The following is a 26366-nucleotide window of genomic DNA, read 5'->3' as shown; positions in this document are numbered from 1 at the left end:
AAAATACTTCCTCCAAACAGCAGAGGATTAAGAGGCAAGAGATTTAAAAGGTATTTGAGAAAGATTTTTTTTTATCCATATGATTAAAATCTGGAATGCTGAGGGGATAGTGGATAGCGTATTATTAGTAAGTAAAGGCGATGTTATGACAGTTCGGGTAATGGGAATTCGCCATTACAGAATTCACATATCACAAACAAAATATTGGAATTTGAGTACTGAATAAAAAAATTGACCTTACAAAATTTATGTGAACAAAAGTAAATGAACAAACACAAAATGTGCTTTTGTTTCAACTCGTATTTCTTGACACAGGCGCAGAAAAGATCGCTTCACAATAAGGAAATAAATTATGCAAACTGAATCCTTGGAACGGAGCACACCCCCCTCCTCCTTCTCCGTAACGTGGGGCAGCATGCATGTTGATGGCCACGTGAAACGTCAAGGCATCAAAAGCTGCAGTGTGCTGGAACTGCTAATGATTGCATAAATAGATGGACATGTGTCAGCTTTGGATAAAACATACAAGAATCCCAAGAGATTCAACAAGTAGGCAGACATTCATCGAGCACTGGAGGAGCTGCATGGTGTGGTCAAACACCAGATGGCGTACCCCAATGCCTTTCCTGTCATAGCCCGGGACATCAAAGCCAGCTTGAAGAAATCACTCCCTAACAACCACCAGCACATGTCCTGCAGCACCGGAGGATCAGACACCCTTGGCTACTGCTATTCCAACATCGCTGATGCCTAATGCACGATACCTTGCCCTCACTTTGCAAAATCGGAATACTTGGCTGTGTTTCCTCTTCCTGTGTATAGGCAGTGACTGAAGAGTGCAGTCCGAGTGCAGTGAGGACTGCACAGAGCTGGTCGGGTGGATTGGGGGGGGGGGGGGGGGGGGGAGGCAGAGGAATGACTCTGGGATTGCTTGGATTCGGTGAACTGGGCAATGTTCAGGCATTCGGCAACGAACCTAATGCATGAAGGTTGTTACTGACTTCAAAGGTAAATGTGTAGAGGAGCCTGTCCCCATGAAAACCCTCCAAGTGTTTCCCAAACTGAAGCCTTAGATAAACCAAGAGGTCCGTAATCTTCTGAGGACCAGATCTTGGGGTATTCAAGTTCCAACTTTCCAGTACCAGGTAAAACCTCTAGTTTTCATTCAAAAAAATTTCCACGTCCCATTTCTACATATTCACTGAGAACAAATCTCTATGTGGTGTTCAATATTCTTTAAACATTACATCTCAACTCCCCAATCCTCTGATGAATTTTCCATTATTATCGCACTACTGCCACAGAAACTTAAAACATTTCAATCTCAGTCTCAAGACACAAATGGCAACATATTCAAAATTTTATCTGTTTATATCCAGTTTTTCACTATCTTGTACTAACATCATTTTTGTTCAAAATGACTTCCCGATGCTGTCTCCTGTGCCTTAATTTAAAATGGACATATCTATGTTCCTCCATAACTTTGCTCCACCTTAAATCAACAGCCTTCCATTACTTCATATTCCAGACTATACTTTAGATCTTAGAATCTGATCACCTTTATTTCTGTAGTTTCAAAGATGTTGCTCACATTCAAAGCCTTTTAAAGCAGCTTGCAACCCATATTTGACCATGTTTGGCCCACCTTTACAGCCGAAATTTTTTTTTGCATTTTTTACAATAAACTTTACTTCTGACCTGCTGAGTTACTCCAGCGTTGTGGTTTTTTTTAAACATTTAAAAAGCTCCTTTCTTATCTCCCAGAAGTCTAAACATCTTTGCAGCAAACAATTTACTTTCAAAATATAGTTACTATTGTAATGGGGAAAATACAGATCAACTGACACTCTAAGTTCCTCAAATGGAAATGAAATAAATTCTTAGAAATCTGTTTTTGGTATTGCTTTATTATTGTAATGTGCACTGAAAAACAGTGAAAAGCTTTGATTGCATACTATTCAGTAAAAGCAGACAACATACGAGTACAATTGAGCCATACACAAGTACAAGCTTGGAGATGAGTTTGGTTGGTTTTCTGGTGTTGAAGGTGGCGCTCTATTCAATAAATAGATGTCTGATGGAGGTGTTTTGTATGGTTTGTATGAAAGAACATTTCGGTATCATTATTATGTAACCTTCATAACATTTTAAAATGTAAGGCAACTTAGAACACTCAGGCATGAGACAGGGAAAAGCTGGAAAAAAGAGGAAGAGAGCAGAAAAAAGAGGAAGAGAGATGGGGGCTGCGGCCCCTTTACGCAGATTTATTTTGTTAATTATACCTTGAAATGACACCATTTCCTTGCTTGTTTACCCTTAATTTACCCTGTTCTTTTAATTATACCTCACAATAACACATTTTGCCTGATTGAATCAGTTAAAAAAAGAACATTGTAGTGTCTATGACATATAGACTCTTCAATGCTTTTGTTTTACAAATAAGACAGTTCTTATATTTTAACACCATAACAAGTCAAATTAAGCAGGTTATATATTAGATGGATGCAATGTATTTCCATTATCTTTCATGGGTTTGCCAAGTCTTGATACAGACGCCCTTTTTTGTGCAACATGTGCTTCTAACATAAGCTCACTTACCTTTATTTCTGATATTGATGAATGAGAATCAGCTGTTAAAAGCCAAAGTCATGTTTAAAATCTACAAGCTCAATCTCTGGCTTTTCTTCTGCTGCTGTAGTTTATGAGCTTTCTTTACAAGCTTCTGGGCTACGTCCATCTTTTGCTTTGCTCCACGCTAACTCTCAACAGGCTTGGTCAAAGCTAGCCTTTTGCGACGCTCTTCAAGATTCAAGATTCAAGATATCTTTATTTGTCATCCAAAAGACTTTTCTGTTTTCCTCCAGCTCTTCTACATGCCGCTTCCTTGCAGTTCTGATGTTATGACACATCTTGACATCTACTGGGTCATGCTTTGGGTTCTTTCGTGTGTACAGCTGTAGAGCACTTATCCCAGTTGCACAGATGGCATACTTGACGGTCTGAATTGCTGAGTATGTACTGACATTCATGCGAGAAGACTTGGGATCTGCAACATCTCCCATCACATTAAATGACCCTTCCACCTGAGGGCCAAGGAAACAACTCATAATAGCAAATGCCATTTTGCAAAGCTGTGGAAAAATCTGAAGATCAGCAACAGCTGCCCACCACTCGTCAAGTGGTACTGGAACATTGTGTTCATCAACAGCATGGGGCACATGATGACTCACTTGGTAACTAAGGACCTTCTTGTCATAGACCTCTTGCTCTTCTTCAGTAACAAATTACTGACAAGTTTTGGTAGTTTTCACATGTACTTCATGGTAGCACTGTTTATCCTGGCTAGAGGATCAAGCACTGACATACATCTCAATAGTTGGTTGTCAAGTGGAAGCTTGGCTTGCAGGTACTTCCCACACTCTGCAAAGACTTCCTCAACAGTTGAGAGTAATTCAGATGTTGTTCAGTCCTTTCCCACAATGCTGCAGTCCCCAAGAATAGATCTCTTGGCTTCAGTCTAATTGCCTTGTCATCCAGATTTATTCTTGACGGGTCTTTCAGGGCATGTACTGACAAGTTCACATAGCACTCTGGCTTGATAAAACAAGCAAGAACTTCCTGGAAAAGTTCAACCTGCCGGTAATTGAGCTTGTGAACTTGGGGGCTCGATGTTTCAAACATACAAACATACTGTTTCAGCATTGGCATAAATGCACAGTGGAAGCCCAAGATGAACTGTGTCTTTGCCCGCTTGTAAAAAAGTTTGTCTACCTCTTCTTGCCATCAGCAGTCATCAGCTTCTTTGCACATTCAGCTTGAATGTTCACAATTTCCTGCTTTGCTTCTGGGCTTACATCATGCTTCTTGTAGATGTCTGCAACAGTGGATCGATAAGCATTCTTGTCTTTCTTTGGCAGGTAGGCAAAGTAAAAACTGTGAGGGCATCCCAGAGACGAAGTGTACAAATGCTTACATCATAACATGAGAGCCAGCGATGAGGAATGAAACGCTCTGGCATGGTGAACTTGACTCCAAGCTGTTGGCAAATGTTTGCCAATGCACTACGCAAGTCAGGCGACCAGTTAAAGTCTGCATGGACATATCCAAACAGTCCTTCCACCCAGAAGGCAAAAGGTTTGCACAGTTTTTTTGTTGCGTTATGGACATGATGACATATGTCCCCATCAATATCGAGAAGGTGAGGTACTCTCTCCTCCCGGAGTCGGACTTCCAACCCACTCTATGATCCCCGCGTAACATTGCAGAATCCATAAGTACAGACATAAGATTTTTTCACGGTAATCTGTGTTGTGTCATTAACATCAAGTTTCTCGAAGAGAGACTGTGTGTTTGCTCGCATCACTGACACTGATGCAAGATGATGTACAGCCACACGACGAAGCATCAGAGAAAAATAAGACACCAACACAGCCAGGATCTTTTCATCATTGGTGGAAGTTGACTCATCAATATTCAGTGAAAAAAAATTGACTGAAGATGCTCTACTGTGCCTTCTAGGAATGTTCGTGCAACTCCAAATCGAAGTTTGTATGATGCACTTGTTCTGTCCATGGATAAGGAGTCCAATGCTTTAGGATCAGTGGCAAGAGATTTGGCAAGGTCAATCAGCACTGGTGCCATCGTGAATGATAGTGAATGTTCTGCCATCACACCACAAAGAAGTGCCTGAAAAGAGATACACAAAAATCTAAGGTTAACATTAAAAACAAAATCATAATTTAGAGGTCTGACCAATACTAAAGATTCCTTCAACATATCTCACCTGCATGGTTAGACTTCGGTCACTAAGAGTCACATTCACCTGCGTCTCAGAAGGCGCATCTGGTGCACATCTGCTCCCAGCCAGTACTTGTCCATTCGATCCACGGTGTTCATCACTGTCCGCACATTGTCCTTGTCCTTGCTTAGACAAAATCACTAGTGATTTGCAAACCACTTTAACAAATGAGCCAAGTGTGTAATTTGTCTTCCGAATGTTCAGTTCTGCGAACACTTTGTGTGTTTCCTGTTCTTAACATGGTCCACGTTGGCCACCCGCCCTTGACTGCCATAGTTTATCAATGCCGAGCACAGAGTACAGTAGGCCTTGCCTGGCATTTCCGCTTTCTTTACAGTGTCTCCTAAACGAACTGTCTCCGTAGATGGCTCCGATGATGATGATGTTCCAGTGGCTGCCTTGAGTCCCAATTTGAACTCTAGCCAATGCCATTTGAATTTGTTGCTAACATCTTTGTCGATTTCTGCGACATGAGGATCGTCTTTAGTTAGCGTCATCATGGTTGTAACTAGGTAAGACAACTCCAGGCTCCGTGCTTCTCTAGTTAGTTCGGGATTTAGCGGAGGGGGATCATCACTTTCAGAATTCGCAAAAGTAAAACTTGCGACAAACGACATCATATGTCAAACAAATTCGTCGTCGAACATGATAAACGAGGTGAAACAGCAAAATTAATAATCCACAAGTGAACACACATGATGACACCCACACCTCTGGATTGCTGTACGTAGCCGGTTGAGTACCAACAGCAGACGACCAGCTCACGTGTTGATATGCATGCACAGTACTTGTATACAAATGAACATGTGCCATCCTCACTCCATGTCATAATTTTCACACGTTAAAATCCGAGAAAATAATAACATGAAAGAAAAGACGCACACAAAAATAGTCGCAGTATTTTTTTAACAATTCTACTTGCTTTTATTAATGAACAATACGGATTTTTCAATAAAGAACATGGTAAAACATATGCTACTGGCAACATACATAGTTACATAGCACGCACATGCATGGATAGCGCCAATAAATTTGTACTGTCAGCTATGTGGAGTCTGGCTGGATGGGGAGCGCACGTACCAAGGCCGTACAGTGACAGTACGAGCGTTGTGTACGTGTACGTAACTCTGTGTTCCCCTACCCGGTACGGTAGGCCTCGGGGACAAAGGAAAACCGCTACTGTGTTGCACATGTTGCGGAGCTGAGCGCTAGCCATAGAGATGCGCATGCCATAGTCATACATAGAACTCTATGGCCTGTGCCCACTTTCCTTTAAAATCGACTCCGCGGATTTCCACACGCTCAACAATCGGCGCAGCGGCTCACTGTCTCGCGGAAAGCCATTTACAGCCGAGATTTAGACATTTTTAAAATTTCCGTTGCCGAATTTCTAAATCCACGGGAATCCAGGCGGGGAGTGTCTCCCGGGGCCATGGGCAGTAGAGGCGGGACAGGGAAGGGGAGAGGGTGCCACTAACCTCGGTCCCGTGCCGCCAGCGCTGCAGCCAGAGCGAGCCGTGGACCCAAAGCCTCCCCTGCATCGGTGTAGCACTGTCTGCTTCCCCGTTCCACACTCCTCACTCCTCCCCACCCCCACTTTCCCACCCCCACTCCCCCATTCCCCCGCATTTCACTCCCCCATTCCCACCCCCACTCCCCCTTTCCCCCCCATTCCACTCCCCCTTCCCACCCCCACTCCCCCCTTCCCCCATTCCACTCCCCTCCTCCTCTCCACTCTCTCCCTCCCCTTCACTCCCCCCTCCCCTTCGTTCCCCATCCCCATCCCCCAGTCCCCCTCCCCACTCCCCCTACTCCCCTCCCCCACCCCCCTCCCCCACTCCCCTCCCCCCAACCCCTACTCCCCACCCCCCTACTCCCCAATCCCTACTCCCCACCCCACCCCCATACTCCCCACGGCCCCTAATCCCCCCCACCCCCAAACTCCCCACCCCCACCTTCCCCACCCCCATACTCCCCACCCCCCTACTACCCCCCACCCCCTACTACCCCCCACCCCCCCCACCCCTCTCCCACTCCCCTCCCTTCTTCCGCCCCCCCCACTCCCCTCCCCTTTCCTCCCAACCCCTCCCCTTTCCCCCCACCCCCTCCACCCTCTCCTTTCCCCCACCTCCACTCCCCCCACCTCCACTCCCCCCACCCCCCTCTTCCCACTCCCCCTCCCCTCCCTTCCCACCCCCCCTCCCTTCCCACCCCCACTCCCCCTCTCCTCCCACCTCCACTCCCCCTCCTCCTCCCCGCCCACCTCCACTTCCCCCCGCCCCACCTTTCCTCCACCCCCCCTCGACCCCCTCTCCCCCCCTCGACTCAGCAGGTAATTAAGGATCTCTGGAAAAAAGGAATAGATGAGGTTTCGGGTTGAGACCCTCTTCTCCCGAGATGCTGCCTGACCCGCTGAGTTACTCCAGCATTCCTTCCTACACATTTGTTACACTTGTTAGGGATTGATTGTACAGTATGATGTGACTCAGGTTCAGACTTTTGTAAACTATTATATATAATCAAACATAGAAATAAGTTCATGGCACACCACACAGTGCAATGACATGGTAACTAGATATCTGTACAAAAGACCGACAATTTCAATTGCAATCTGTTGATCTATGTTCACAAGCAAAAACCATGTGGGAACAAAATTTCATACGTAAGTTTTATTTTACAGATTCTGATCCAAGTTCAATTATTAATTGAATTAGTGACAGATGAGGCATTTTACTTATTATTTTTGCTTTGAACGAGGTGGAAGTAAAACATTTGTATAATCAACCACAATCTGCTGAATTAATTTTGTGCACTAAATTAATGCAATATCATTGTGGCTAATAACATTGCAAAAATAGAATGGAGATAATGTGAACTATCGACCATTTCATCGCCCACACCCTTTATGACGGCATGATGCTCGGCATAGGTGTGGTGGGCCGAAGAGTCAGTTTCTATGCTGCTCAAATCTATGACTCTGTGAATCAATACTGTAAAATGAATTTTCTACTTACGACTGCTTCCTAGCTCTTCAAAAAGAAGTTTCACCTTTTCCCATTCTGTGGAGTTCTGATTTGCTGGAACATTCAAAGGAACAAAAGCACTGCAATAGAAATAAAAGATTAATTTTAGACATCATAACATATTTTGAATAATGAATATAGAAAGAACTATTCTAAGATGAAGATATATTTTATTTAAAGTGCCTCAAAGTGCCATAGATAATGGATTTAAAATTCATCTTTAATTTTTCAATTTCATGACTTCAATGGCACAACTTAAAGGTCTTTGGGAAAATAATAATTAACTAGCAGAAACTAATTGTACAGAAAGCTTTATGACATCCAATTTACATCATATTTTAAAATTATAGTTCACAGAAGTGAAAGTTTTTCAACAGAAAAAACTCATCTAAACCGTAATAACCTCAATATTTTTATCACCCTCACACTATTCAAAATATAACTGCAGTTATGTTACTAAAAGGATACCATTTGAATTTAACCAAGTGCTATCCATTGAACTTTCAAAGTATGGTGAAAATGAACTCGATGATAAATCCCTTATATATTGAATGAATTGAAATATAATGCATTACATTAGGCAAGTTTGAGTTTAAGAATACAATGTCAATATAATAAAACTTGTAAACAAACATTAAATCTGGTTTCCATTAAAGAGAGTATTTTATTTCTTAAATTCAAATTGTTCATTCTCTTTCATTCAGTTTTTCCTTTGTTGATTTTAGGACTATGAGTTTTTTTCCCCAATCTTCACATAGTCCACAAAGGAGCATGCTGTCTAATAATTCAGTCAGCAACTATATCCAATGACAAAATTTGGTAGATTAGTGATGTTTGGTACATGACCGTTGGTCAAATTTTCTTCAACTTTTCACTCTAAGTTATTGGTTGGAAAACAAACTGAAAGTAATTAAAACTCTTAGTCCAAAAAATTAGGTGTATCCAAAGAAATAATAAAAATCTTCAGTGATGCGGCAAAAACATTGGGATGCAATACAATAATCTTTAATGAGAGCAAGGCAAGTCTCAAAACGAAATAGGATTAAAATATCAAATTTTAGAAATAAAGGCTCATTGTTCAAATGCAGGAATATAATACTAACTTTTTTTTAAAAATCACAAATTGGAGTACCAAGTACCACCATGCTAGAAAAATGTCAAGATCTTGAAAAGGATGAAGAGAATATTTACCATAATTATATCAAGCGTGAGGGACCACTTATAAAGAGGGGCAAGGAAATCTAGGACAGCTTTCAGATCATAAAGATGGTCCAGGTTTTCAAAAGCTGGAAGGGTTTTAAAACAAGAAACTGAGTCATCTTCCAGAGGCCGACTAGCAGCTTCTACCAAATTATCAGGCACTGACAAGTATTCCTTGGAAAGATGCCAGCAAACTGGCTTTAGAGCCTTCTATTTGTCTTCTCTTGCAGGACTCTAGTTAGCTTTCCTACTGAATCTCCCACCCCTAGAACTCATTGGACACTATGTCCTCAGGAATTCAGATGGTACTGAGCTCAGCTGACTCATCTGGACTATCGCAATAGCAAGTGGCACATACACTATTTTTTTTCTTTTGGCAAACTCTTACACTTTCCTATTTCTTTTCTTTTGTATATTACCTTGGAATTTAACAATCGTAATGTTTCATCGATGTGAACAGCCAAAAGTGAAAATGAATTTTCTACCAATGCTCCTTTCTTCTCCTTTATTGAGGGTCAATTATTATATTCCCAGTGACTTTGACTGTACAATTGTTTCAGAGAAGTGTTGGTAGATCAACCCATCTTTAACTGATTAATCAATATGCGTCTCTTGGTTATAACTGTGAACTTCAGTTTAGACTGTGGCCTTGGTGCCTTTATTCTATTTACAGGTCCTCTGGTATCAAAAGAGCCAATGTCAGGTTTCATAAGAACCTTGACAACACCCATACACATATCATCTTTATGCCACTTTCAAATGTCAAAAACATCAACATCTGCACCCTTAACATCTGGAAGATAGCAGCAGCATCACAAACACACAACATCAAATTATAAACAAATTATACATACATTACACATAACATTTCTAACTGTGCAAAAAATAAGACATTAGTGCAAAAACATGATTAGTAATAGTCCATGGTAGTGCAAGAGGTGGAGCTTAGTGTTCAGTTGTCGAGGTACGATTAGGGTTTTGCAGATTGGTTCAAGAACCTAATGTTTATAGGAAGGTACCTATTCCTGAACATAATGGTGTGGGAATTCGGGCTTCTGTATCACTGATGGGAGCAGTGAGAAGAGGGATTGACGCAGAGGGTGGGGATCCTTAATGATTGGTGCTGCTTTCTAAAGGCAGTGCGTTTTACATGCTTTTAATGGAGGACAGGGCTGAGCCTATGATGGGCCAGGCTGAGTCCACCACTCTCTGCAGCCTCTTGAGGTCCTGTGCGTTAGAATTGTCACACCAACCAATGATGCAACCAGTCGGGTTTCTACTATACATCTGTTGAGGTTTGTTGAAGTATTCACATATTCAGCAGCAGTAGCAGCAGCAATCAGCAGCAGCAGTAGCAGCAGCAATCAGCAGCAGCAGTAGTAGCAGCAGCAAGCAGCAGCAGAGGAAGCAGCAGCAAGCAGCAGCAGCAGCAAGCAGTGTTGCTTGGGAAGTAGTGTGTGGGGATTGTGTGGGGATAGTAAGGAGTAAGACCTGTGTGATCTCCCGGACAAGTTTCGATCGCCTAGCTTGGGGTCGGAGAGGAATTTCCCGGATTTTTTCCCAAATTGGCCTGGGTTTTTTATCCGGTTTTTCGCCTCTCCCAGGAGATCACTCAGTTCTTTTGGGTGGGCGGTTGGAGCGGTTGGAGCAGCGGCCGGGCGGTAGGTCTAGTAACCGAGCACGGGGCTTTGTTTGGGGAGTATGAGTGCCAGGGCAGTTTATTGTTCTGGGTGTCGGATCTGGGGAATCTGGGAGTCTGATAGTCTTCCAGACATCCACATCTGCGCCAGGACCGTATTAGGAACCTGGAGCGGCAGATTGATGACCTCCGTTTGGTCAGGGAGAGTGAGGAGGTTATAGATAGGAGTTACAGAGAGGTGGTCACTCCTAGACCACGGGAGGTAGACAAGTGGGTCACTGTTAGGGGGGGCAAGGAGCAGAGGCAGGGACTAGGGAGTACCCCAGTGGCTGTACCCCTTGGAAATAAATACTCCTGTTTAAGTACTGTTGGGGGGGACAGCCTACCTGGGGGCAGCGACGGTGCCCGGGCCTCTGGCAAGGAGTCCGGCCCTGTTGCTCAGAAGGGTAGGGAAAGGAAGAGGAGAGCGATAGTAATAGGGGACTCTACAGTGAGGGGGTCAGATAGGCGTTTCTGTGGACGCAGTCGGGAGACCCGGATGGTGGTTTGCCTCCCTGGTGCCGGTATCCGGGATGTGTCTGAGCGTGTCCAGGATATCCTGAAAGGGGAGGGAGAGGAGCCAGAGGTCGTGGTACATATAGGTACCAACAATATAGGTAGGATAAGGGAAGAGGTCCTGAAAGGAGAATTTAGGGGGCTAGGAAGAGAGTTTAAAAAAAAGGACTTCCAAAGCAATAATCTCAGGCTTACTGCCTGTGCCACGCGATAGTGAGAATAGGAATGGAGTGAGGTGGAGGATAAATACGTGGCTGAGGAACTGGTGCAGGGAGCAGGGTTTCAAGTTTCTGGATCATTGGGACCTCTTCTGGGGGAAGTATGACCTGTACAAAAAGGACGGGTTGCATCTGAACCTGAGGGGAACCAATATCCTGGCGGGGAGATTTGCTAAAATAATTGCGGAGACTTTAAACCAGTACGGTTGGGGGGAGGGATTCAAACACAGATAGCTAACAGGCAGTGTGTGAGGCAGGAGGCAGAAAAGGGAAACACTCAGACCCAATATGTAGGAGAGAAAGAAGGGAAAAGAAATAAACTGAGAATAAGAAATGATGGGTCCCTTAAATGTGTATATTTTAATGCTAGGAGCATTGTAAGAAAGGTGGATGAGCTTAGAGCCTGGATTGACATCTGGAAGTATGATGTTGTGGCGATCAGTGAAACATGGTTGCAGGAGGGTTGCGATTGGCAATTAAATATTCCAGGATTTCATTGTTTCAGATGTGATAGAATCGGAGGGGCAAGAGGTGGGGGTGATGCATTGCTTGTCAGGGAGGATATCACAGCAGTGCTTTGGCAGGACAGACTAGAAGGCTCGATTAGGGAGGCTGTTTGGGTGGAACTCAGAAATGAGAAAGGTTTAGCAACACTTATAGGGGTGTATTATAGACCGCCAAATAGGGAACGAGAATTGGAAGAGCAAATATGTAAGGAGATAGCAGATATTAGTAGTGTGGTGTATTTACCATTTTGAGTATTTGTGTTTTGGCAGCTGAGCCTTGCCGTAGTTCCGGGTATAAAGCATTGTGGGATACCTGATAACACTCTCCGGTGGTGTTGAAGTAAAGCAGCCATATGTTGTATGCTAACCTGTCTCACTCGTCGATTCTTATCATAATACACCACAGTTAAAGTTGGCGACGAGGATAAAACAAGCAGAAAATGCCTATCATAGGTTCCATAGGGGAGTTCGCCCCGAAGACAGAGTCTTGGTCGGCGTATGTGGAACGTTTAGAGCAGTTTTTTGAGGCTAACGACATTGCAGTGGAGAAGCAAGTGGCTACTCTGTTAAGTGTGATGGGAGCATCTACATATGGTCTGTTAAGGAACCTGGTGCAGCCGCTGAAGCCAAAAGATAAGTCCTACGATGACATTGTGAACATTTTAAAGACTCATTTTGAACCCAAGCCGTTGCTTATTGCGGAGAGATTCCGCTTTAACCGATGCAACCAGCGGGCGGATGAGTCTGTGACCAGTTACGTTGCGGAGCTGAAACAGTGTGCAGTTAACTGTGAGTTTGGAGCGACGTTGAACGAGACGCTTCGGGACCGTTTTGTCAGTGGGATTTGTAACGAGGCAAGCCAGCGCCGGCTGTTGTCGGAGTCCAACCTGACTTTTGCACGGGCATTTGAAATCGCCCTCAGCATGGAGACTGCAGAGAGAGACACGCAGCAGCTGCGGGGACACGAGGTACGTCCGAACCAAGTGCATAAAGTGGATGCGCACACGGTTAAGCAAACGGGGAGGAACTGCCACAGATGTAACGGCAGAAATCACAGCCCACAGGTGTGTCCCATCCTCGTCGCCAACTTTAACTGTGGTGTATTATGATAAGAATCGACGAGTGAGACAGGTTAGCATACAACATATGGCTGCTTTACTTCAACACCACCAGAGAGTGTAATCAGGTATCCCACAATGCTTTATACCCGGAACTACGGCAAGGCTCAGCTGCCAAAACACAAAACTCAAAATGGTAAATACACCACAAGTAGTAAGCACAGAGTAGTGATTGTGGGTGATTTCAATTTTCCGTATATAGACTGGGAATCACATTCTGTTAAAGGGCTGGATGGTTTGGAGTTTGTAAAATGTGTGCAGGATAGTTTTTTGCAGCAATACGTAGAGGTGCCTACCAGAGAAGGGGCAGTGTTGGACCTCCTGTTAGGAAATGAGATGGGTCAGGTGAGGGAGGTATGTGTTGAGGAGCACTTTGGGTCTAGTGATCACAATGCCATTAGTTTCAATATCATTATGGAGAAGGTCAAATCTGGACCAAGGGTTGAGATTTTGGATTGGAGAAAGGCTAATTTTGAGGAGATGAGAAAGGATTTAAAAGGAGTGAAATGGAAATTTTTGTTTTATGAAAAGGATATAATAGAGAAATGGAGGATATTTAAAGGTGAAATTTTGAGAGTACAGAGTCTTTATATCCCTGTTCGGTGGAAAGGAAAGAATAATAATTTGAAAGAGCCGTGGTTTTCCAGGGAAATTGGACACTTGGTTCGGAAAAAGAGGGAGATATACAATAAATATAAGCGGCAGGGAGTAAATGAGGTTCTTGAGGAATATAAAGAATGTAAAAGGAATCTTAAGAAGGAAATTAGAAAAGCGAAAAAAAGATATGAGGCTGCTTTGGCAAGTAATGTTAAAGTAAACCCCAAGGGGTTCTACAGATATGTCAATAGCAAAAGGATAGTGAGGGATAAAATTGGTCCATTAGAGAGTCAGAGTGGACAGCTATGTGTTGAGCCGGAAGAAATGGGGGAGATATTAAACAATTTCTTTTCTTCGGTATTTACCGAGGAGAAGGATATTGAATTATGTGAGGTAAGCGAAACAAGTAGAGTAGTGATGGAAATTAGGAGGATTAAAGAAGAGGAGGTACGGACACTTTTGAAAAATATAAAAGTGGATAAGTCTCCAGGTCCTGATAGGATATTCCCTAGGACATTGAGGGAAGTTAGTGCAGAAATAGCAGGGGCTATGACGGAAATATTTCAAACGTCATTGGAAACGGGGATGGTGCCGGAAGATTGGCGCATTGCGCATGTTGTGCCTTTGTTTAAAAAAGGTTCTAAAAGTAAACCTAGCAATTATAGACCTATTAGTTTGACGTCTGTGGTGGGAAAATTAATGGAAAAGATACTTAGGGACAATATATATAATTATTTGGATAATCAAGGCCTGATTAGAAACAGTCAACATGGATTTGTGCCTGGAAGGTCATGTTTGACTAATCTTCTTGAATTTTTTGAAGAGGTTACCAGGGAAATTGATAAGGGCAAGGCTGTGGATGTTGTCTATATGGACTTCAGTAAGGCATTTGACAAGGTTCCACATGGAAGGTTGATTAAGAAGGTTAAATCGTTGGGTATTAATAGTGAGGTTGCAAGATGGATTCAACAATGGCTGAATGGGAGATACCAGAGGGTAACGGTTGACAATTGTATGTCAGGTTGGAGGCCAGTGTCTAGTGGAGTACCCCAAGGATCTGTGTTGGGTCCACTGTTGTTTGTCATTTACATTAATGATCTAGATGATGGTGTGGCAAATTGGATTAGTAAATATGCAGATGATACTAAGATAGGTGGTGTAGTTGATAGTGAGGTAGATTTTCAAAGTCTACAGAGAGACTTGGGCCTTTTGGAAGGGTGGGCTGAAAGATGGCAGATGGAGTTTAATGCTGATAAGTGTGAGGTGCTGCATTTTGGTAGGACAAATCAAAATAGGACGTACAGGGTAAATGGTAGGGAATTGAGGAATGCAGTGGAACAGAGGGATCTGGGAATAACTGTGCATTGTTCCCTGAAGGTGGTGAAGAAGGCATTTGGTATGCTTGCCTTTATAAATCAGAGCATCGAGTATAGAAGTTGGGATGTAATGTTAAAATTGTACAGGGCATTGGTGAGGCCGAACCTGGAGTATGGTGTGCAGTTCTGGTCGCCAAATTATAGGAAGGATGTCGACAAAATGGAGAGGGTACAGAGGAGATTTACTAGAATGTTGCCTGGGTTTCAGCACTTAGGCTACAGAGAGAGGTTGAACAGGTTGGGTCTTTATTCTTTGGAGCGTAGAAGGTTGAGGGGGGACTTGATAGAGGTTTTTTAAATTTTGAGAGGGACGGACAGAGTTGACGTGGGTAGGCTTTTCCCTTTGAGAGTGGGGAAGATTCCAACAAGGGGACATAGCTTCAGAATTGAGGGACAAAGGTTTAGGGGTAACATGAGGGGGAACTTCTATACTCAGAGGTTGGTGGCTGTATGGAATGGGCTTCCGGTGGAAGTGGTGGAGGCTGGCTCGATTTTATTATTTAAGAGTAAATTGGGTAGGTATATGGATAGGAGGGGATTAGAGGGTTATGGTCTGAGTGCAGGTAGATGAGACTAGGTCAGGGAGAATGGTCGGCGTGGACTGGTAGGGCCGGACAGGCCTGTTTCCATGCTGTAGTTATATGGTTATATTCCTCGTGCTCCACAGCTGCTAGGTAGGGTTGAACCTGATTAATGGAGGCAGACAACAACAAAACTTGATTTCTGCTTTGCTCTATCTTTAATTCTCTATCGAAGTTGTCAAGCAACAAACGCATTGCTTGACGATGTCGATCAACCACTCTATAAGCTGTCGGTGGCAGCGCAGACATCAAGAAAAAGCCTAGCAAAATCATCTTCAAACTCATCATTCACATAAGAAAATAGGAGCAAGAGAAGACCACAACATCAATCAAGCCTGCCCTGCCGTTCAACATAATCATGGATATCTATGCTGGCCACAACTCTCTTCTGTGGTAGTTCTTCATAACCGTCAATTCCTTGATCTTTCAGATATTTATCTAACGTAACCTTAAATGTATCTCAAGATATAGCCCCCAATATCCTGAGAGTCAGAAAATGTCAGAGATTCACTACAATTCACTATAATGATCAAGCTCTTACTTTATAGTTATGTGTCCTTGTTTGAGAATTTTTCACGAATGAAAACTTCTCAACATCTACTCTGTGAAGCTTCCTTAGGATCTTATATACTTGAATAAGATGGTTCCTCATTCTTCTGAACTACAAGGAATACAGAACCAAATTATCTTGATAAGACAAACCACTTATCCAAGGAATTGGCCTGATGAATGTCTCCTAAGTTACTCTATTTGTATATGTTATACCTACTGCCACCAAAGTTACTCTATCTGTTTTAGGTGAGGAGCCAAAACTATTCACATTATTCCAGGTGAGGCTTCACCAACACCCTGTACAATTGTAACAAACATCCCTATTGTAAAACTCTTTCCCCTTCACAATGAAGGACATCTTACTGTTTGCCTTCTGAGCTACCTACCTGCTAACCTTTTGAGATTCATGCATCAGAACACTGCGATCCCTCTGTACTTCACTCATTTGCAGTTTATCTCCATTTAGAAAATAATTTACCTTTTGAATCCTCTTACCAAAGTGCATGACCTCACATTTCCCTACATTAAACTTCATTTGGCAGGTTTTTATCCACTCAATCTATATGTATATATATATATCCCACTGCAGGGTCACAATCATATCATAATCATCATAATATATCCTTCCAATTATATTTTGCAGCATCGGCAAAAGTTGAAATTTTAAATGGCATTCCCTTTTCCAGTTCATTAATATGAACAGGAAACAATTGGAAGCCAATAACCAATCTCCACAAGATATATCCCTCCATTCTAAAAAGGATCAATAACTTGAGCTCTTAACTTATGCATAAGGCTTATATGGCACCTTGTCCAATGTCTGTTATAAATCTAAATACACAACATCTGCAAGTTCCCATTTATCAACTCTCCCTGTCACATCCTCAAAGAATTTTCGCAAATTCGTCAAACACAATTTAACTTAACTTAATGTTGATCTAGGTTTAATTCTATTCAGCTTTCCAAAAAGATTAGCTCTAACATCTGGCCAAAATCAGATATTAAACCAAGTGGCCTGCCTTGTCTTCTACCCTTTTTGAACAAGGGAGTAACACTGGATGTTTTCAATCTTCTGATATCCTCTCGGAATTAACTAAGTTTTGAAAATTATCAATCAATGGATTCACTATCTTTGCAGCCAACCGCCTTGAAATCATTGGGTGCAGGCCAATTGGATCCTGGCAATATATCTGCATTTATCCCTGCGAGTTCCTCTAATACTTTATTCCTTGTGATTGACATTTCTACAAGTATATTTCCATTATTCAAAATTAGCCCATCTGTTACCTTGGTGATATTTGCAGTGTTCGCTATGCTTCATTCACCAGCTTCATTCTATCGAGATCCCAGACATATCTTATCCACCTCCTTGCTCCTTACATGTCCATTGAAACGCTGAATGTTGCTTTGATGTTATGCACAAATTTTCTTTCAAAATCAATTTTCTCCCTTTCCCATGAGCTTTTTTACTAAAAACATCAGTCCTCTGGCCTACCAGCAAATGTTGCCACTTTGTATGCCTTACTTTTAAATTTAACTTTATCTTTATCCTCCTTTGTAACCACAGATTGTGTCTCTTTCTCATATTATCCTTCTTTCTAACTGGGATAAATTCCTGCTGAGTGTCATGGACCAGCAGTTTGAATATCTACCACTGTTCATTTACTGATATTCTTTACCTTATTTTCCCCAATCCATTTTAGACAACTCCACCTAATTATAATTACCCTTGCTTACGTTGAGGAGAGTGGTTTTGGCCCTGTGTTGTTCATTCTAAAACTGCATCTGGAAATCATGTTGTAGTCACCAGTTCAGAGGGAATCTTTGATGCCAAGAGCTCTTATTCGCCATTACTCATGACCATATCCAAAAAAGCCAGTCCCCAGGTAGGGCTCCATAACAATACCATTCTATGAAGCAAATCCCAAACACACTCCATAAATTCTTATTCTACAGTACCTTTGCCAGTTTGGTGCCTAAAATGAATACATAAATCAAAATCTACCATGACAATTGCAGTTTGGTTCACACATGCCCTAAATATCTCCCATTTATGCTCTGACAAGCTAAGGGGTCACACTTTGTGGGGCTATAAACACAGGTGTCTTCTTTCAACCTCAAACCTGTTAAGATTTTAACTCAAACCACTTGTACATTGTCATCTACCAGCTCTATATGACTCAGCACCACCGATGGCCTTCCTTGATTAACAAGGCCACTCAGCCACCTTTCCTCTTTGTTGAGAATCATTTCTAGTCACCCACACAAAGATCCACCTCTGAAGAATTGCCTGACTCCTTACACTAAGCTTTATTACTTCAGAACCCTCCTTCTTGGCCGCTCAATTTCCAACCTTCATAAACTTAACAACAAACATTCTGGTACCCCATTATATAAGTTCCATTGTCCATTCAGCTATATTTTCTTTGACCTACACTGGATAATGAAAAAGCTCCCAAATGATTCTTCTCATTTTGTTTGCAATTCACTCTATTATTTCAATAATCCTATTTCTGAACCAAACAATAACTTGCAACTTCCTCTGCTTTCCTCCAATTCTAGCCTCTTATGCATCCCTGTAGTCCACTCCTGCTCCTATTGTGCAGCATTGCATATCTAATCTTTCCACGACCAGTTGCCAATATCTTAAAACTCCAAACTTCACTCTCAAAATCTACCTTTTCTCCATTAAGATGCAGCTATTGATCGTCAATGCTAATGTTTATTATTATGCCTTGAAATGAAATTTTGATTGTTAATGCTCTCGGGAAGCACTTTGCTGGCATTATATAAATGCAAATTGATCCACTATAATCTAGCCAATTGACTACTAATTAACCAAATGATCATGGTTCCTAATTCAGTTTTGATACGCAATTTTTAAAGTTACGAAGAACTGTACAAAAGTTGAAGAAACCAATATTCTTTAGCACATCCTGAACACTTTGTATCAACACATTCAGTAGGATTAAACGATACATTTTAGAAAGGTTATAGAAATATTTGGATTGAAAGTACCATTTCAGGGGCAAACTAAAGTTTAACAATTAATTTAAATTGAGGCAGCAATTTGTACCTCCATGCCTTTAACATAAATTTTGAATGTTACTATCCTCAGCTGCCTGATCATGTAATCTAAAAAAAGCCTTGAAAATTCAATGCCGCAAAGTTAATGACCTAGTTAAGGATCAGCACTTACTTGCAACATTTCATTACATAACTTTAATACATATAAAAGTTTGAATTTCATTTCCTTTCAATGTCAAGAGCACAATCCGCTCTAATCTGTCTTTTCACCAACATTATTAATATGAATTCTAAACTGATAATGACTTGGCTCATTGCTGTGTCACATCATTGGTAACAGTATGAAATATTACCAGGTTAACTTAAAGATTACCGATATCTTCCATTACTATTCCTCGTCTTTAACCAACCCTTGATTTGCACTAAAATTGCTAATGGTTTTCATTAATCTACCCTACCAGGTACATCCTCAAAAAACCCCCACAAAATTTGTCAAAATTAATCTTTCTTTCATAAAACCATGCTGACCACACGTGCTAACCACACATAAAACCACACTGCCTATTTATAATTTTAATTACAAGTGCCCCAGTACCACATTGTTAATAATGGATCCCAGCGTTTTCCCAACAAATGTCATCTTTAAAGTTCTGCAGTTCTCTATTTTCTCTCTCACTCCTTTCTTAAATAGCATTGTTACATTTACTACTTCACAGTGTCTAGAGAATCAAGTAATATCATTTCTGATGTAACCACTATCTCTGCAACGTCCTCATTTAAAACCTTAGAATGCGCGCCATCAGGTCAAGGGGATTTGGTGGCTCACATATCATTCAATTTACCTAGCACTTTCCCTTCAGGTATATTATTTTAAACTCCTCACCATCAATAAACGTTTTATTCCCCTTCTTTTCTGTTGTCTTCTGTATTGAGGACAGATGCAATCTAACTGCTTAATAACCCATTCACTTGTGCGTTCCTCATTTAATCTTCCTGCCATTGCCTCAAATGTGGGACCCACATCTATGTTTTCTACTGTCCTTTTTTTTTAAATTGTAAAAATCTTTATAATTCTTGTTAAATTACTCATTTGTTTCCACCCTCTTTCAATTTTCTGTTAATTACATTCTTCCTGAACATGGTTCCTAAACAGCTCCCAATCATATCATATCATATCATATATATACAGCCGGAAACTGGCCTTTTCGGCCCTCCAAGTCCGTGCCGCCCAGCGATCCCCGTACATTAACACTATCCTACACCCACTAGGGACAATTTTTTACATTTACCCAGCCAATTAACCTACATACCTGTACGTCTTTGGAGTGTGGGAGGAAACCGAAGATCTCGGAGAAAACCCACGCAGGTCACGGGGAGAACGTACAAACTCCTTACAGTGCAGCACCCGTAGTCAGGATCGAACCCGAGTCTCCGGCGCTGCATTCGCTGTAAAGCAGCAACTCTACCGCTGCGCTACCGTGCCGCCCGGTATCTTGAAACTTATAATACTCCTTGCATATTACCACTCTTCTTTTAACATTCTAACCTTGATCAGCGTTAGCCACGGTTAGATCCTTAGAAATTTCAATTTCCCAAAGCAATGTTCATACATTGAGAATATTTTCAAGACTTGAGTTTCTGATTTTCTACCAGGAATCCAGATTTTCCCTTTATCTTTTTCCAATCATCATGCAATAATTCACTACAACTGCCTCAGTAATAGAATGACATTGCAAGAACATGCGAATGATTAATGCCAATGATAAGCTCCGCTCATCCCACTCAATCTCATTTATTCCTTTCTACTTTGTGACTTTCACTTAAATACAGCCATGCAATTCACCTCAACTATTCCTGGCAATAGTGAATTCCAGCACAGTATCTCACTGGAAGATTGTGCAGAGTGAAAGCAGTCTTAGGGCAGTCAGAGGTCATTGAAAGCAAAGTAAAAACTCCAATTATACCAATGATCATTTATTAGAAAATTAATGACTAATTATCACATCAAAATTGGCACAGAGATGTTTGTATAATAACTTTATTAAAGGATAGGCGTGGTACTCCAAGCACGCAGATTAAATAAAGAATTTCAACCTGGCAGCAGACATTAATGAAGGTTTGCAAGAATAGATAGATGACAAAAAATGTTCTTGCCTCACTAGATAAAGTTGCTCTATTGAACGTGATTTAGTACATAAACCCTAAATTGAATCTGGACGTTTTCTGTCTGTCTCCAAACAGTATAAAATGCACCATATTTTCTAATGTTATCATATATACTTTTCAGCTATTTTGGAATGGCCATATGTAACTGAGCTCACATATAAATATGTGTAAGAAAGAACTGCAGATGCTGGTTAAAATTGAAGGTAGACACAAAATGCTTAAGTAACTCAGCGGGACAGGCAGCATCTCTGGAGAGAAGGAATGGGTGACGTTTCGGGTCTGAAGAAAGGTCTCAACCTGAAACGTCACCCATTCCTTCTCTCCAGAGATGCTGCCTGCCCCGCTGAGTTACTCCAGCATTTTGTGTATATATACACAATTTATATATAAAGCCTCTCCTGTATTGGTCTAGCACCCCCCCCCCCCCCCCACCCCACCCTTTCTTTAAAATAAATTGTTTTTTAAAAAAAAGAAATGAATCTCAGAGATAAAGATCCTATTTAAAATTAAGAGGTCGAGCGGGAGGTTGTAGCCAATCAATGGACTCCACATGGGGGTGAACGGCAGGAGCCAGTCAGGACTTGCCAATCAGGATGCACCAGTGACCAATCAGAGCAGGGAGCGCCGGCGCTCCCCCCACGTCGGACCCAGATCAATTTGGCGTAGAGTGTGTGGTCGGTGCTGAACACAAAATGGCAACCTTCACACAAATGCACACAGGCTGGAGCTGAAAACAACATGGCAACCCTCCCACAACCGCACACATGCTGATCTGGTGGACATCCGTTGGGTCCAAAGTTCTCCTGCATTGGTGTAGAACACTCCCCTCCTCGACTCCCACCCCGTTCCCTTCCCCTCCACTCACCCACTCCATCCCCCTGTTTACCTGGGGAAGTGATGGTACCAGGATGCACTGTGGGAAGACGACAAGGCGGTGGAGGGAGTGTGATGCTCTGGGAAATATTCTGCTGGGAAATATTCTGCTGGGAAACCCTGGGTCCGGCCATTCATGTGGACGTCAATTTGACACGTGTCACCTCCCTAAACATCGTTGCAGACCAGGTACACCCCTTCATGGCAATGGTATTCCCTGATGGCAGTGGCCTCTTTCAGCAGGATAATGCACCCTGCCACACTGCACACATTGTTCAGGAATGGTTTGAACGTGAAGTGTTCACGGTGTTGCCCTGGCTTCCAAATTCTCCAAATCTCTATCCGATAGAGCATCTGTGGGATGTGCTGGATCGACAAGTCCGATCCACGGCAGCTCCACCTCACAACTTACAGGACTTGAAGGATCTGCTGCTAATGTTTTGGTACCAGATACCACAGGACACTTTCAGGGGTTTTGTAGAGTCCATGCCTCGGCGGGTCGGCGCTGATTTGGCGGCACATGGAGGACCAACAGCATATTAGGCAGGTGGTCATAATGTTTTGGCTGATCGGTGTATAAACATATACACACACATAATAGCAATTTCAAGTATGTAGTATATGGGCTGTGTACACGTTCATCACATCACTGCCCCAATAATCACTCTGTAATTATTAAAAGGGAAAGGCATTTGCAGAAGGGTTAACATTTCTTCCAGTTTGCCTATCCTTTGAATTATTTACTTTCTGCATTTCTATTCTTAGATAAAATAAATGGAAATTTTCAGCCAATAGCTTGTTTCTTGTTTTGCATCCTTGGGTCTTACAGCTCAATATTTCCAAATAGAACATTTCGCTATCGCATTGTTAGGCATTGTCTGAACATAGAACAGTGCAGCACAAGCCCTTTGGCCCAGAATGTCTGTGCTGAACATGATGCCAAAACCAACTCTTATCAACCTGTGCATAATCCATATCCTGCATTTCAAATGTGAACACAGGCAATATCAAATACACAAAAGCGAGCATAAAACAAGCTGAATAGTTTGAAGAACCTGAAATGTCGCTAATCCACTTTCTCCTGACCTGCTGAGTTACTCCAGCACCTTGTGCCTTTCTTCATAAACCAGCATTTGCAGTTCTTTGTTTCTACATAAAAGTTTATTAGTTTTGCCTGCTGGGATGTTGTGACAGAAATGTAAATTATAGAACACACTGGAAAGGGTGCAGAGGAGATTCATTAGTATGTTGTCTGATAGAGTCTTTCAGCAATGAGGAGAGACTGGATTGGGTGGATTTGTTTTCTATTGAGCAGAGAAAGCTGAATTAGGCTTGAAGAATACAAATTAAAAGGGACACAGGGTGATGAATGAAATTGTTTCCTCTAGGGAAGGTGTCTATAACCCGAGAGAATAGATTTAACATAAAGAACGGGAGATTAGGAGAGGATTTGAAAATAACTTTTTTATCCAGACGCCCAGGGAGCAATAGAAATACACAATCAACATTTGAGAGTATTTAGATGAACATGTGAAATACCATGGCTTAAAAGGCTATGGGCTGAGTGCTATGAAATGGAAATTTATAAATGAGTTTTTAGGCTGAAGTGCCTGTTACTATGCTGAAAACTCCATGATTTTGTACCTATTTAGACAACAATTTATCATTCCTAACACAAATACACATTACTCCATGTAGCATATTTTGATTTTTATTCTAAAAAAACTTACCCAATTAAGAGAAGAATGGAGCAGACAAACACAAATCCCAGAGTATACTTCAGTGCATTCTTTACTTGCTGCAAGAAGCACAACAATAACAGTAAGAGTGTTACAGTGACCAGAACAGTGTGTTGGAAATAAACACAATTTTATTTAGACATGTAGAGCATGCAACTTCCTTAAATTCAGCATTTTGCTTAAAAATCACTATTTAAAAGGAAAGGTTCAATGAGCAGAAACATGGACATTTTCACTTTCTAAAGAGGCTTTCAGGTCGACTGTTTCCTGAATATTTTTTTTTATTTTATGATTTTTTTTACAACATATGCATTATTTTTATTTCTATTCCATTCCCTATCACATCCCATTCCTTAACATTTTACATATTAATTAAAAATGTAGTCAATTGCAGAAGTCTGCATTTTTATAGCTCAGATTAGTTCCAGTGAAGGATTGATCATAGCATCATCATCAAGGAGACATGTCCTTTCCCACCTGAAAGACAACATTCCTCAAATACCAAGCAGAAGTCATTCGGAAGCACAGGATAGTAAATCTCACATTAATGCAGCTGATGCAAACATCTCATAATAAGCCCAGAGTATCGTATCCAACTGCTACAGAAAGACTACAGTTACAAAGTGCAGATTAAAAAAAGTGCAAGGGCCACAATGAACTAGGTTGGCAGATGGAAACTGCACCCATAGATTATGAGGGGACCATCAGTATCTGCAAACATAATTAAAAAGCTATTCCTGAATCTGGTGGTATGTGCTTTCAGGCTTTTGCATCTTCTGCCCGACAAGCAAAGGGAGACGAAGAACGACCAGGGAGTAATTGGTCCATGATTACGTTGGCTGCTGTCCCATCGTAGTGCAAAGTGTAGATGGAGTTGGTGCAGAAGGAAGCTGGTTGCATGATCCTCAACAAATATTTGGGGCTTGTGCAGAACAGTTGCCAAACTAAGCTGTGATGCATCCCAATAGAATGCTTTCTACTGTGCAAGTTTAGAAGTTGGTAATAGTTGCTGGAGTCATGCCTAATTTTCTTGGAGACTCAATAGCAGAGTATATTCAAGACAGATTGATAGTTTTGTTTGTATTAAGAGAATCAACAGATTTGAGGTTTGTGTGATGCGGCGTGGATGTAAACACAAGATCTTTTATGGCAAAGTTGACCCAAGGCATAAATGTCCTACCTCTGCTTTTATTTTGTATGTAAATTTAATGGAATATTATTCGAAATAAATGTAGACCAATCATGCAAGAGGAAGGGTGTTGACTCAAAACATCAGCAATTTTATTTTACACCCTCAAACTTGTTCCATGTGTTCTGCAACACAATTCCATCCATTCACCTTGCCACATCCTTTTATTCATTCATTTACGCCAGAAGGCACATCAATAACTCTACTTCCTCAAGAGATGAAAGAAATTAATTAATTGAACCAGCAAGTACTGTTTTTTTTGTGGAACAGCATTCTATATTTCCACCACCTTTCACATGGAATATTGTCTCCTATTTATTTTTAAGGGGCATGTCTTTGACATTAAGGGAATATCTCCTGGTTTCCAGTACCTTTCTCAAAAGAAAACAAAACTTTCTCACTGCCAATGCTGTGAAATACTTTGAAAATGATAAGCCCTCAATCATCCTTGTATTTCAGAAAATTGCAGTCTACCTCTGATAAAACCATTTTTCATATTTTTGGAAGAACTTACTGAGCATTTGTTGGGATCAATATCCTCCTTCTCTTCATAGTAGAAGTAGACAAACGGAATCCACAGGAAGACACAGAAAAGAATGATGGAATACAAGGCTGTCACAAGAGAAAAGGAGATACAAAATTAATTGGCAGAAACTAAAAAAATAATTTGCACGGTACAGAGGTTGTGCTTTGTCTCATATGGCTCATAATGCAACTTTTGAGCAAAAAGATATGCACGCCAAATGCACATTCGCATTGCGTTACATTTATGTGTGAAAAACTATTAGTTCCAAGTCTGTAGTTCTTGGACTACATGTACAATATCAGGCCTATCATGAGTATATTCTGCTATTTATAGAAAGGTTATTGACCAGAGGTACTTTTTGCAGCACATAGAAAATTTTGTTTTGTTTTGTTTTTTTCTATTTTGCTTTTTCCTTACGCATTCCAATTCTCTTGGTATTGAATAAAAGAACAATGGTCATAAAATGTATGACTAAGTTATGAAGAAAGAGTTGATATATGCGACTCAACAAAGCATACGGAAGTACTTGAAGTAAATTCACACGTTAATTGATAATCAGCCCAAAAAGGTGGCAATTGGCTTTAATGCTATGTTTTATATTTTAACCCCATCTTAATTAATATAGTTATATAATCTTGCACTTAAATTTAATATTTACTCATTACAGTTCCCGCACTGATTTT

General features: G+C 41.4%; 1 protein-coding gene across 2 annotated transcripts in view; it reads right to left on the bottom strand.

Annotated features, from left to right (window-relative positions):
• lmbrd1 (LMBR1 domain containing 1) overlaps positions 1–26366 on the bottom strand; it is a 115694-nt gene that overhangs the window by 56921 nt on the left and 32407 nt on the right. For both annotated transcript variants that reach the window (XM_078400010.1, XM_078400011.1), the window contains exons 4-6: positions 25672–25769; positions 23960–24027; positions 7813–7901 (exon numbers count right to left, since the gene is read on the bottom strand). In XM_078400010.1, the coding sequence (XP_078256136.1) occupies positions 7813–7901; positions 23960–24027; positions 25672–25769 (255 nt within the window). The remainder of the gene's footprint in view (positions 1–7812; positions 7902–23959; positions 24028–25671; positions 25770–26366) is intronic.

Source organism: Rhinoraja longicauda, chromosome 5, assembly GCF_053455715.1.
Source record: "Rhinoraja longicauda isolate Sanriku21f chromosome 5, sRhiLon1.1, whole genome shotgun sequence".
Classification (NCBI taxonomy): Eukaryota; Metazoa; Chordata; class Chondrichthyes; order Rajiformes; family Arhynchobatidae; genus Rhinoraja; species Rhinoraja longicauda.
The sequence above is the reverse complement of the archived record's forward strand: the minus strand, read 5'-3'. Positions and strand labels throughout refer to the sequence as shown.